The sequence below is a fragment of the Sinocyclocheilus rhinocerous genome, unplaced genomic scaffold (assembly GCF_001515625.1).
Source record: "Sinocyclocheilus rhinocerous isolate Xijiao unplaced genomic scaffold, SAMN03320098_v1.1 scaffold720, whole genome shotgun sequence".
In the NCBI taxonomy this organism is placed as follows: Eukaryota; Metazoa; Chordata; class Actinopteri; order Cypriniformes; family Cyprinidae; genus Sinocyclocheilus; species Sinocyclocheilus rhinocerous.
In genome coordinates this window covers 286,738-301,812 of record NW_015653468.1, presented here as the reverse complement: position 1 = coordinate 301,812, position 15,075 = coordinate 286,738, and the positions used below count along the sequence as shown (strand labels likewise).

The 15,075-nt window shown below is 35.0% G+C and overlaps 1 protein-coding gene across 2 annotated transcripts in view; it reads right to left on the bottom strand.

Moving 5' to 3' along the window:
• Positions 1-9,451: 9,451 nt before the first annotated feature.
• The window catches only part of LOC107716030 (gamma-aminobutyric acid receptor subunit alpha-4-like), a 34,902-nt gene continuing 29,278 nt past the window's right edge, over positions 9,452-15,075 (bottom strand). For both annotated transcript variants that reach the window (XM_016522343.1, XM_016522342.1), the window contains exon 9: positions 9,452-10,357. In XM_016522343.1, the coding sequence (XP_016377829.1) occupies positions 9,827-10,357 (531 nt within the window). In that variant the 3' untranslated portion in view covers positions 9,452-9,826. The remainder of the gene's footprint in view (positions 10,358-15,075) is intronic.

Sequence of the window (15,075 nt, the reverse complement as noted above, 5' to 3'; positions counted from 1 at the left end):
GGGCCTGGCCCTCCGTCCCTCCCCCAGTTCCGCCTCCACTCCACCACCCTCCTGGACTTGTTGGGTTTTGTTTGTGTTTGTTTGGGCGTCTGGAGCCGCCCTTAGAGGGGGGGGATATGTAATGTGGGGTTTTGTGTTGTTTGGGTTTTGTCTTGTTCATGTTTCCATGTCTTTTATTTTGTAATTGTTTTATGCTATTTGTGTCATACTTCCCTTTCCTTCATGTATCTCAGCCTTGTGTATGTGTCATGTTCTGATTGGTTGTTTTAGTCATGTGTCTTGTTTCCCATTGGTTTGTTCTTGTCATGTGACCCTCTTGTTTCCTATAAGTAGCCATCATGTTGCCATTGTCTGTCGTCGTGTATTGAAGTTGTAACCCGCTGTCGGTGAGTCTAGTCTGTTTGTGCCTCGTCAAGTCTGTTCATGCCTCGTCAAGTCTGTGTCTCTAGTCTTCGTCTGTTTGGATTATGTTTGGATGTTTGGATCACTGTAAATAAACTGCACTTGGGTTCTTCACTACGCTCGCCTTCAGTGGACTTTCATTACAACTACAAGTAAATAAGAAATAACATTAATTTGTGCATTTAAATGTGTTTGAAAGACAAAAGACTTTCAAAGACACATCAATACATGGTAAAATAACCCACTGAGTTATAATTCAATTAAAAATCATGATTTTATGAATAAATTATTGCTATTGTATGAATAATATATTATCATGTAATCAATTTTATATATATATATATATACTGTATAATCAAAAGTTAGTTTAGGGCAGCTGTGGCACAAACCCTGCATTGGGTGGTGGTCTAATAAATTTCTAATAAAAATACGGGCCCTGATCGGTCAGGTTGAACATCAAACTCATATTCTCCAAGACAATAAACCCATTAAACAGAAGAAATGATGGTGATTGTTCAGCATAGTCACAAGTACTCATTTAACCGCACTGAGGTGTATCTCACTCACTCGCGCTGATGCTGAGATGCTGTCACATTCAATTCATTATTAAAGTCATTACCCTGAGCCACAGAAAGAGAGAGAGAGAGAAACGACAATAAACACAAGAAAGCGCCTGCAGTGTGTATGTGTATGTGTCCAGTCCTCCGCTGTCCGAATCTGAGGCCAAATCTTATCATCAGAGTATAATTGCTTGGCTTAAAATTGCCTCCCGCAAACTGCCCATTCAAAACAGTCACAATATAAGCTATTTACTGTTATTACTTTGAAGCAGCTGTTGCCATGGCAGCAGCGGTTATTTTTGGAGGGAGGCTGACTGTAATAAAGAGGCCAGATTTGCCTGAGAATATTTTTAATGTGATAATTCTTCCTCAGGAATTATGATAGATGCAGATTGTTTGATTAATGTCTCTTTACGGAGGTGAAGCGCGCTTCTGTCGAAAGCTTGATGCCGTGAACGTGCTCGTCTGTCTGGTTTTATCAGATAAAATGGTTCGCCTCTCAACATGAACTCTAATTTGTCAAATCCTTGTCTTCTTTTCTTGTCGTAACTCCCCAGAGGCACATTTTGTTGCTCAGAGGTCGTTCTTTCATATCTCAGGAGGCTTAATAGGGTTCTCAATTAAGTTTCAGTGAAGTTACAAGATGTTTCTTCTAAAATTTCTTTGGAGGAATAAAAATAGACTCAAATGAGGCAATTGTTGACGTACATTAAGAGTAGGCTACGTGTGGATACCAGCTCAGATAATTTGGTCTCAGATGAATTTGATGAGAGATGCTTGAGATCAAATCTCTGAATTATGAAAGTTAGAGAGGTTGTTGAGATATCTTTTGAAACTCTAGAGGTGACACATGAGATACTGGGGTCTCTGTTGGGCAAAATATCTATACAGAAACCTTTTTTTTAATGCGCATTGCCCGTGAATTTGACAGTGTTTTGGAGACCTAAAAATGCAAACTTTTGAAAACGAGATTCAAAGAACACCATTATCGTCTCCATGTAAGCTACAAAAATGCGAAATTGTAAAAACACTGATGTTTTGCACATCCATATTACATGTTTTGTCAAAAAGAGATATAACTTGTGATTTTGCAAACCTTAAAAAAAAAAAAATAATTCAAATGTAAATAAACAAAAATTATTGGACTAAATTTTACAAAAAAATGTTATTCAAGTATCTTCTTCTAAAGTTCATGTTTAATTGAATGTGTTACTTGCTGTTTCTTTGTAATTACAGTGTTTCTCAGTTGCTTTGGCACATTTTTCGAAGCCTTAACATTCTCTAAACTGTAATTGCAAGTGTCTCAACTGTTCGCTGAAACGTCAGAACTCTATTGCATATCTGCAAAATGTTAGTAACTCATCTAAAACATTTAATTCATGCTATGTGTCAGTGACTTGGCCAATGCCACCAAAGTGATTTTGTCATTGTGTGAACCACACTGCTCAAAATGTTTAAATATTTTTTCACCATAGAAATATTTGTTATATGAAATATAAATATTCTTTTATTTATACAGTACATTTATTTTGTAGGAATGTGTTACATCAACTGAAAACTCACCATTGCTTGTTCATTTTTACACACTCTATTATCGTCCCCTTACACCACCACCACCACCACACATTCTTACTTATCTTCCTACTGCTCTTCCACAACAAGATATTAATTTTCAGTTTACATGTAACATATTTCTACAGATACAGTAAATGTGATCTACAAATATAAATGTATTTATACAGCACTGCTGTAGCTGCTGCTGTTTAGGGTTGTGACGTTCCTCCTTGTTCAAAAATAGTAGTGATTGTGCTGGGCAAACTCTATATATTCTTCTAAACTTGGTTAATTCGCAAGAGTCTGATTCCCCAAAAACCTTCCCAAAATTCCTAGAAAGTTTTTTTAAGAATCTGGAAAGTTTCAGGAAATTTTCTGCCCCTTTGTAACCCCAATGGCAAGCCATCTGCCAACTTAGAAGACATTACAACCATTCCATGTCAGATATTTATGGAACATACACGCATATCTGAAAGATTTTGATAACTGGGTCGTTTTGCATGTGATGGCTCAAACAATGAAAGAAGGTTTAGAAGTTGTGAAGAGTTTGACAATTTCACTGAGAATTAACATCAGTTTTGATCAAGAAGCCACGCGCCTTTAGTTATTGTGCAAATTGTAAACAATTGTACTTAATCATTTGCACACGTGCCAAAACACATGCAATTTGCCTAAATCAATAAGAAATTCAAATCTGATGTGAACAAGAAACTAACTGTTTAGACATCGGAACTTATTGTTTTGAGGGAAAAACTCTCATTCGAGAATTGAGCCAAAGCGACTGAGAAAAACGGTCATTGTGAAATTTTATTGCAATTTTTGAGTGAAAAATTCTACACCTATTTTTTTCTTCCAATACAGTCTTTAGAGAATAAATCCCAGCACACAAGCTCACATGTAGAAATGAAAAATATAGAAATAAGGATCATCTAAAGACACAAGGACGTTTTGTTTATACATGACAGATGTATGTTTATTTTTTTCTCTTTCCTCATTGGACCGTGAGCGATGACCTCATCATTGCGAGATCACAGGCACCTGTTCATCAGTTCTGAAGTAGTTTTCTTGCATAGGGCAGTAAGTAAAGAATATTAATAATAATAATATATACACTACAAAACACTGATTGAATATTTTCTTCCTTTTTATAAACACACATTCATTTACTTATATGAGTTATATACAGAGGAAGCAGTGTGAATTTTTCCTCCAGGTCGGAGCTTGACAAATGAATCCAAACAAAATCCATTTCCCACTCAATAGCTGTTAGTCCATGTTTTCTTCCCTCTCTTTGTGTTACATTTCTCTTCTTTTTCGGCTCCATCCAGAAGAAGATTATGGATATTTGTTCTTATCACCGCCAACATGATAAACTCTGTAGGGCATGATAAACACAATTTCTCTGTCTTTCTGTCTCAATACATGATGTACTCTAGTTTATCAGTTTAGACAGCTACTGGCACCGAGACACTCTCTGTGGAGGCTTTTGTGCGGCAATACAAATGACTTCTCTTTCTGTGTTCAAAAAGTCTTAGAAAACCAATTTTTCATTGTGATAAGCAATAATTAGAAAATGACTGATCACAATGGTTTTGCAGATTAAAGAAAGACAAAGAAACTGAATTTAAAAAGTAAGCCTGCTGAAGGTTCCTTTCTAGATGCACGTGGCACACGCAGATCTGTGTTCACTGGATTCACTCTTAAAATAAAGCGTCCACTTAGAACCAATAAGGGTTTTGCAGTCTGATGCCATAGAAGAGCGTTCTAAGAAGAAACTTCTAAGTTCCTCAAATAACTTTTAACTGTCTGGGTGAAGCTCACAAAGCCATGAGCATGTCTGTGACATATTTCATAAAATCAAAAGAAAGAAATGTAGTCATCATGATTTTTGTGTGATATAATAATAATAATATTGTTTTAAATAATAATAATAATAATAATAATAATAATAATAATAAAATAATAATATATTTAATATTTAACTATACATACATAATATTTATTTGTACTGCCTTTTTTAAATTCATGCTGACTTAAAAATAATAATAATAAAACAAAATAACAATATAATGAGAATTAGGAATTACCAAAAAATAAATAATAAAAAATGAATGAATGAATGAATTGAATGAATTGAATGAATGAATGAATGAATGAATGAAACATCAGGATATATTACTTACATTTACACATTCAGTAGACCCTTTTATCCAAAGTGTCTTACAAAAGAGGAACAAAAGCAATTTGTCAATTACAGCAGTGAGAATAATGTCTAACTGCAAAAATATTAAAGGTCTTAAAAAGGTCTTAATTTTCTTAATGCAAAATTTAATTCCTTATTTTTCTCCTGTGATATTGAGGTGAATGTGGCCTGAAAGTTTTTTTCCTGGCTTGTTTCAAATCTCCAAACGACCATGTAGCAACTCATGAACCATATACAGTGAAAATGGCTTTTTTTTTTTTTTTAAGTCAAATGTTCTTTGTTGTACCTCAGATGAACTTTATCTTTGAAACTCTTAGGTTTTTCTTAAGGGTATTAGTGTGCTCAGTACGGGCCAGGACATTTCTGCTCTCTGGGCGTCTCACGTAACAACGCCTCACTGGAGCAAAAGAGTCTTCTGTGTTTGAATGATAAGCTGCGCACAGTGTGTCGGAGGAGATGTGTTCAGGCAAACGGCCCGTGGGGACACAAAGTGGGAAGTTAACAGTCATGCACTTCACCCATTTCTACACACACTCAACCCTTACAGCACCAACCTAAATACAGACCCACACTCACAAAATATTTAAGCCTAATTTCGATATTTGATTTGCATATAAAATTTCCACCCATTAGGATCACACAGTTTTAGCATAAACAAACTAATAAGCATAAAATGACACATATTTGTCAGCCAAACATAAATGAAATGGATAAGAAACAGGCAAGATTTCTGAACTCAGAAAATCAGGACATTTATTTGCATTTATTTGATTTTATTTAAATAATCATATTTTCAAATTTCAAATCATTTAGAATCAACATAAATCTCTTCATTGTGAAAACAATCACATTTATTCTGATAAAAAGAATGACTATCATCTGGCTAACTGTGGAACAAGCGACATCCAATTAGTTCAAATGTATGTGATTTAAACAAATTGGATTTACTGATGATAAATATATAAATCTGGTTATTAAAACACATTCCGTTTATTAGTACTATTAAATAAATCTTACTTGTATAATTTATGGTATGACTGACAAATATGCACCACTCTCAGTTTATTAGTTGATGTTAAAACCGGATAGAAATTTAAAATGGAAATTTTACATACAATTCAAATACACCTTAAATTTAAGCCTAAAAATATTTTAAATCTAAAACTGCAGCTCAAGTTAGCTCTTATTTCAACTACTGCTGGTAATTGGACTGAGATACACATGCATGGACTCATGTTTGTGAGTATAAATGTATATAAACACATATTCATCATTCTGAATTGGTAATGTTGTCAGAGAGAGAACAATATACAGGACCATTAAAGTGGTAGGTTAATGAGGTGTGTGTTTGTGTGTGTGTGATGGAGGATGAAGGTACAAAGTCAATTTCACACTAGGCTGAGTTCCCGGGGAAGCCAGACATTTTGATCACTCCATCACGCTGCTGATAGCCTGTCCCTCTCTCTCTCTCTCACACACACACACACACACACACACACAGAGCGTCACATTAACACATAGACCAAAAGTGAGAAATGAATATGCAATAGTATGCAGTATACTGTGCACAGTATGCACATTTTCAACACTGAACCCAAATTACCCTTTGTAAAGACCCGCCCCCCTTCGTTACTGTTGCTATGTCTGACAAGCCATGGAACTCTCACGCCACACATCATGTTCTCACGCAGTGAAAAATACATCGCGGAGCAAAGAGAAAACTGACAACGCGCTGACAGACAAGACAGAGCAGGTTTCTTTTGGTATGAAACAAAGTCTCAGCTTTCAAATTTTGTCATTTTGTAAGACATTCAAGCAATACCTTTTTGTGGCTCTTTAATGTGTCATGACAGATCACTGTAGCGCCTAGTTCAAGCATGCAAGTGAACTGATCATCTCTTCATATTTACTAGTTATAGCATGAAATAAACATGAATGAACATCAGAAGGTATCTTGTTTCAACAGCGGAAAGACGTCAATACACACCATTTTTCAAGTTCAAGTCCACCGATGTTAATCTACTCTCCTGTGGTATGTTTGTCGGACAAAATGGCAGATTCACCATTATGATTGGTCAGATCACCTGTCAATCAAACTCCTGCTGAAAGGTCAGTTGGCCTACTACATTTAAAAATGTGCAGTATCCATCTGGATACTGTATCCCACAATGAAACACACTATGAAACTACTAGTGTGCTGAAAGAACTTGTAGCAAAGTCAGCCACAAATACAACCAGCCCGATTCAGCCACACTGGATCAACCAATGGTGTGAGTTTTGGGTATTATGGAAATCTGTTTGAAGACAATAATTATTTTTGCAATTCCACTTGGTGACAATATTGGCACAAAAATGGACTGAAAAAGCAAAATAACCATATTTAGGCCAAATTCTGAGATGATAACTAAACGTCTCTTACTTACGTAATCATGCAAAATATTGAGAACATGCATTATTTATTTTCTGTCTTGCTTTCTTGATATCTACTTACTTTCTCAAAGCATTAGATCAGCTTCTTTCAAATATAAATTATTAAGCACACAGACATTCCCAGTCCCTCATGTTGTATGACAATGAAATTGAGCTGTTTGAAACGAAACGAAACGAAACAAAACAAAACAAAACACAAAACATCATCCATATACACTACCAACCAAAAATATTAATTCATTACATTTTCTTAATGTTTTTGAAAGAAGTTTACCAAGGTTGCATTTATTTGATCAAAAATACAGTAAAGCAGTAATATTGTGAAATAATATTACATTTTAAAATAACTCTTCTATTTGAATACACTTTAACATGTAATTCATTTCTGTGATTCAAATCTGAATTTTCAGCATCATTATTCCAGTCTTCAGTGTCACATGATCCTTTAAAAATCATTCCAATATGCTGATTTGCTGCTCAAGAAACATTTTCTTTTATTATTATTAATGCTAAATACCATTTTTGCTTCTTACTATTATTGTGTAAAATTCTTTCAAAAACATAAAACATGTAATTATTCCAAACTTTTCTCTAGTAGTGTATGTATACTGCATATTGCACTTAAAAATCCAAGAGAAAACAAGCTGTACTATTTTAAATAAAATAGGCAATATACAATATGTAATGAGCAACAAGTAGTAAATATTATGCTTATTAAAATGAGTTTTTTTCTCTCTTCGACCAGTAAATTTAAAAGCCTTCTTATACATTTATGTCGGAGACAATGTGATAGAGGGAGAGTAAAGTTAATGATTCATTAGATGAACTCTGCTGCTTTCTTAACATGTGGAGTGATCATTAAAATCTGAGTCTAATCAGTGAGACTGTCTGTATCTCCATATTAGCTCGCACAGAAATACCAGCACATCCACAGTCATGCACGGGTCTAATAATACACATGCACATTTGTTCTAAGTAATCAAATAATCATTTAATTAATTGTATAGATTCAATTAAATCAAACAAATGTTTGCCTTATATGCTATGTTTTATGTCATATTTTAATAGAATGGTGGAATGGATTCATTAAAAAGCTGTCTGCTAAGATCACCCCAAATATCACAGAATCAGTTCAGTAGTTTCCAGCACATCAATACTGAGCAGCAAAACACCATGAGTCAAATAAATCAAACTTTAAAGGGACACTGGCTTCATGCTGTTCCAAACCCGTATGACCTACTTTCTTCTTCTTTTGTAATCTTTTCAGTAAAAAAGTGACCATCCTAAATAATAAAGGTTCTTTGTTGGGATCTATGGTTCTATGAAGAACATTTAACATCCAAGGAACCTTTCCAAATGCACCAAAGGGTATTTAAAGTGCAAAAATGTAAAAGCTTTGTCACACTAAGATATATTTTTAATAAACTTTCACTGGTTCTTTGGGGATGCAAATATGGTTCTTCTGTGGCATCGCTGAGAAACCCCCTTTTTGGCACCTTTAGTTTGACCATTTTTGAGTGATCTATACCTTTAACTCAGATTTTTTTGTGGAAACTAACGACTGGTAGATAATGAAGACCTCAACCAATCACTGTGTATATCCAATTTGCACATACAAAAACAGCCCTATGTGGATCGGTGGAGGTTTTCATCGTCCTCTGGCTCTTGTATGACAACATCAGTCTGTTTAACCCTCTTACTGTTCTAAATGACTCCAGAAGCATCTGGCCCCTCTGCGGTTGCCACGGCACCAGGCTCCAGGGGGGCCCGTCGGCACATGCTACGTGCTTCGTATGGTAAAACTCCTTCCCTGTGTCACACTTCCTTCTTTATAGCAGAGAACATATCAGCTATAAGACAAAAAATACTGCAATAATGAAAACGAAACCCAAATCGAACTGAACTAAAAACAAGCCATTCAACTTCAAAAACAAAGAGAGAAAATCATCCTTTGTGCTTTAACGACTTAATTTGTAACGACGGAAATTCTTATAGTCTCTTTAAAAAATAAAAGACATGCATATGTGTTTTTCACTGTTCAGGACGCGCTCCGTTCCAACATTTTCTCTCGGCGAGAGAACACAGGATAGATACCATTCATGCCTGATAGTTTACATACACCATGACGTGGTTTAAAATAGATTTCATCACAACTGAAAGAAATATGTCAGAAATTCGTCTTCTTGGCAGACATCCGCAAGGTCAGTTAAGATCTGTCAGGTTTCTGAAAATTCCGTTTCTCCGAATGAAGGACATTTCCCGGAAGTGTCTCTATATAAAAATAGACTAAATGACCCTGGTATTGGTTTTTCTATTCAGTGGCATTGTTCCTTCTTCAGTGTGTCCGGTGATAAATAGGACAGACTGGAAATATGGCTATTCAAACAGACAACAGATAAATCTATGATTCATTCCTGTGAGATTGCTTGGATTGTTTTTTTAATTAAATTATTTTGACTTATAATATATCCACATGCTTAATCTTGTGTACGGCCCTTTTGATTACCAACAAAAAAAAGTTTTAATATTTTTTCACCCAGATAATCTCTTCTGTGCGCTTTGTCTGCTGTAATATAATTTCGTTTCTTGGAATTGCTTGTTGACGTAATCCTTAAGAGGGCTCTTTATTTCATTTGAGTTGTAGAAAAAAGGGCGCAAACAACCAATCCTGTTCTTGCTAGCCTCCCTTTGCCTCCATGGTGTCTTTGGATAAGTAAACCACCCAGTACACCATGTTGAACGCCCCAAAGGACACTGGGAATAAAATACGTGCGTATTCGTCGATCTTGCTGGCTCCTCCGGTTGGAGGAGCGGCAGGTTGAGGTGCAGCCTTGGCTTCCTTCTTTTTAATATTCTCTAATTTAGGTCCGAGGAGATGGTGAAGAGGGGCAGAGCCTGTGGGTGCGCTGTGCGACGGTTTCTCGGGAACTGTTGGTGTAGAGGGCGGGGCCGGCGGTGTTGTCTTTGAGGCAGAGGATGAAGTGGCTGCATTTGATTGGCTGGCGGAACTGGGGCTGAGCCGTGATTGGCTGGAGAAACTGCTGGTACCCTCTGAGGTGGAAGATGATTGGCTGGTCAAGGTCGGTTTGGATGCAGCTGCGCCGCTCTTGCTAGATGTTTCGGTTTTTTGGGTTTTCTTGGAGTCTGGTTGAGACTGGATGTTGGAGTTGACGCGTTTTCGTAAGTTTCCATTGGTGTCCGAGTTTTGCTGTTGGGTAAAAGGGAGAAAAACATAAGTATAATGCACAACAGATGTTCTCAGCTAATGCTGTTTAAGTAGCAATAAAAAAACCCCGAAAAAAATATTGAAGAAGCATGGTTTTTATCATTTACAGTACCGGTATATACTAAAAGGAATAGTTCACCCAAAAATGAAAAATTGCTGAAAATATACTCAATCTCAGTCCATCCGATTTGTAGATGAGTTTGTTTCTTCATTGAACAGATTTGGAGAAATTTAGCATTACATCACTTGCTCAGCAATGGATCCTCTGCAGTGAATGGGTGCCGTCAGAATGAGAGTCCAAACAGCTGATAAAAACAATAATCCACAAGTAATCCACACCACTCCAGTCCATCAATTATTGCCTTGTGACGTGAAGAGCTGCATGTTTGTCATAAACAATTATTAATCATTAAAGTGTTTTAACTTTAAACTGACGCTTCTGGCCAAGTCCATAATCCATAATAAAGTCCATCCCCTGTTGTCCTCCATATCATATACATATGGCCTGAGGGTGAGTACATTTTTAGAAAAAAAGTTAATTTAGTTGTAAACTATTCCTTTAAAATTAGCACTGACAGTCGTTTTACAACATTAAAGCAAGCAGTGCTACAAAAAACTTTGTCTTCTGTAATATGAAGCAATATAAAACCCAGTTTTGGTAATCTTTTTTAATAATCTTTTCTAAATGTGTTGATGACACTATTGCATTGCCACATCTGAGCTGCCAAACTTGCGTTTTTAATGAGAAGAGTCTCGCAACAGCTTCTGAATCAAACCGGTCAAAGCAAATTCATAGCCCATTTGAAGAAGCAATTTTATTGCAGCCAAAATAACAACACTTTATTTATTTACATAAATACTATTTCTATACACAATATGCATGATTGAAACCATTTTAAATAAGATATAGGAACCGAATGAAGTGCACCATGCAGCGAGCATGTGTCTGTAATGTACAACTGAACAGACGCCACGCTTGCAGTAACGTTCACGGCTGTAAGGAGCTTTTATGATCAGATGGTTTGCTGTTTGTGGGTGTATGGAGGAGGAGGAGGATGAGGAGGGTGGAGCTATTCTATAAACAGCTTTTTTCATATAAACAAGGGCAAGAGAGATGAGTCCACTCACTGTGTGTGTGTGTGTGTGTGTGTGTGCATGCACAAGTGTAACAGATCCCAATGATATCAAGGTAGGAGATTTTACAGCAGGGGCTGATGGGAATTCATGGTTGAAAGTGCATTTTTATAACAGTTTTTCATAACATTTTCGACTTTCTGTCGGTCTTCTGTGATACTTTTGAGTTTATTGTCTATATTGTACAAAACGATATATATATATATATATATATAGTTTTGTACAATATAGACAAACTCAAAATTATCACATAAATCATAATTAAATAACATAACATGCAAATGATTTGTTTTTATTTATTATTATTATTATTTTTTTTAACATTTAATTGATTTTATTCAGTCCTAAATTAAATACTGTATATTCCACATAATTCTACAGATTCTCACCCAAAGTCAGCATATAAAATGTGAATAGAAAATGCAGAGGTGAATGTGTGTTTTTATATACTGAGTGCAGTTCTGTACACGAGATAAACATGTATACTGGGATTATAGTGAAGAGAGATCTTTCTTTTTCTCACTGGACCTGATAGCCCAGTTTCACCCTGATATTTTTCACCATTTCCTCTGAGAAATGAACAGTTGGCAAAGTGTAATTGGTGTCTCGTGGTGTGTGGAAAATATGTTAGCGCAAGCTGTGAGGAGAGACAGAAAGAGACTTAATACACAGATCTGAGAGACGTAAACTGCGTCCGAATTCCTGTACCTTCATTCTATATACATTTGATGAAGACCTCCTTGTTTGTTGATATACATTCTGTAGGTATGAATGAATGCAATATAAATACACTTCAGACCCACAAGAAACAATAGCACTTTTCTCAGAGCAAAATCTGTGGTGTTGTTAAACAAGAACTTCCTTTTTAACTTCAAGAAACAACTTTCCCGGTATCTACAGCCACTTATACTTATAAAGAACCTCCTGGTTCACAATCCTCCATATTTTACAACTAGATCCTCAGTTCTGATGGCCTCATGGGATAGCAAAGTGTTGCAAAGTTCAAATCTCAGCAGATGTAGTACTAGGACACAGGGATTGAAAAGGATTGCTTGGATCAAACCCATAATGCTGAATTCACGTCATTTCCCTGATAATTTGTATACTATACTTGTTTTTTTCTCTCTCAACTCTAGGAAAAGAAAATGTTCTCTTCCGTTCTTTATTCCGGAACTGAAAAACCTATTAAAGGCGGCTCATTAATCTGTGGCCGTGCTGTGGTCAGCGTGTACGTACACGGACTTAAATTGCTCCATATTGGGATTTTCTCTTAATGTTCCTTAATGGGTTCAGATCAAGCATATAAAAACCCAAGAGGGAATTTGATTAGAATGGATTGCGTTCGCTGATAGTGCCTTAAAAAAATACAAACCCCCAATAAGATGCAACACATACAAATACTTACAAAAAACATCCATTAAAACTTACACAACAGTTAAACGTTTGGAATATTTTTTTAATTATTTATATTATTTTATTTTTTTAAAGGAGGCTCTTATTCTCACCAAGGCTGTATTTCTTGGATCAAAAATAAAGTGAAAACAGTAATATTGTAAAACATTATTATAATTTAAAATAGCAGTTTTCTATTCAAATATATTTTGATGCAAAGCTGAATTTTCAGCATCATTACTCCAGTTTTCAGTGTCACATGATCCTTCAGAAATAATTTGAATATGGCAATTTGGAGTTCAAGTGATATTAATTATCATTGGTGCTCAATTACTAATAATGCCTCTTATTATCAATATAAATTATCAAAACAGTTCTGCTCCATATTGTTATGAAAAATGTAATTCCTTCTTGTCAGGATTATTTCATGAATCGAAAGTTCAAAAGAACAGAATTTACTTCAAATAGAAATCTTTTTCATATTTTAAAATGTCTTTACTGTCACATTTGAGCAATTTAATGCATACTTGCTGAAAAAAAAACTTAATTAATTAATTTATTAATTTATTAATTTATTTTTAATCTTACTGACCCCAGACTTTTGGATGGTAGTATATCATGATTCCCAAAATTAAAATAAATAAATAAATAAATAAATAATTAATCAGCACAACTGTTTTTAATATTGATAATAATAATAAAAAAATGTCTTATGAGCAGCAAATCAGCATATTCTAATGATTTCTGAAGGATCATATGATACTGAAAACTGGAGTAATGATGCTGAAAATTCTGCTTCCTTCACAATAATAAATTACATTTTAAAATATATTCAAATAGAAAACATTTAACTTAAAGTGTAATGATATTTCACAATATTACTAATTTTACTGTATTTTTGGATTAAATAAATGCAGCCTTGGTGAGCATAAGAAACTATCAGACACATTTCAAACTTTTAACTGTTGGTGTAGTTAATGAAACTCTAGCAGCACTGAACATTTGGGGTGTGAGCACTGAAAAATGTTGTGAATTCCCAGGCTGGATTATTTGTAACATGTATGAAGTCGAATGTACAGTAGTTCCTGCTGCGCTGTGCTCACTGACTGAGTCATACGAGCTCCGTTAACCTGCATCTGCTGAGACTTTCACCGTAAAGTTCTCCTTCCTTCTACTCGGCAAATAGAAATGTGTGTTATGATGAGCAGAAGACAGAGAGGTAGAAAAGGGGGAAGATAAATTTTGGTGATTTGAAAGACTTACAGAGAGCCACCATTAGATAAGGGACATTAACATCTTTAACAGCCTGTAGAAATAAACGACATACAAAAACAGGCCCATAATACATCACGTCAACAGTCTGACAGACACACTCTCACTAAGTCTCACAGCTGTCAGCATGTGCCACTTCTAATCCGCCATCTCAGTTTATGCACAGTGTCCCAGCAAAAGACCAAATCCACAGCTCACATGCACACTCTCAATGTGCTGTCCCGTCAGCTGTAATTAAACTAACATACGATTTGTGACAAAAAAAAGAAAACAAATGACTTAACTTGGTGTTATTCCTTCTTTTTTGCATATTGCTTTTACACATCATACTTTTTTATTCTATACAAATAAAGCTAACTGAATAAAAGTTATAAATAAAAGTTAACTGCAATTATAAGATAAAACCAGGGGCCTTTTTTTGGCTGAATCTCATGAAAACCTGTCATGAACAGGTCCATTTCAAAATTCATCTCAAAGTCAAAAGAAAATATAAATATGTAATCACATTTTGCATTAAAAGCCTATTTAAAGACTATTAACTCTGTTTGAACTGTGACATTATTTTTATGACAATTTTCCACAAATTATCATTAACGTACTGTGGAAAAAAATAATGATACATTATTTAAAGTTTGAAGTATTTATACATCATGTTATATTTGATATACTGCCTTTAATTTATGGGGATTTAAAAACAAAATACATTTAAATAAAATAGATGTTCTAGTACACCCCCAAAACAAAATCAAGACTTTGTAAAAGAGCATAATAGGACCCCTTTAAATAACAAATTACTATTGTGCATCACTGTAATTACTGTAAAAAAAATATGTAATAAAAATTATAGTTGAAACTAATGAGAATCACCACTGAGAATAATATTTCCCCCCCCCCCCAAAAAA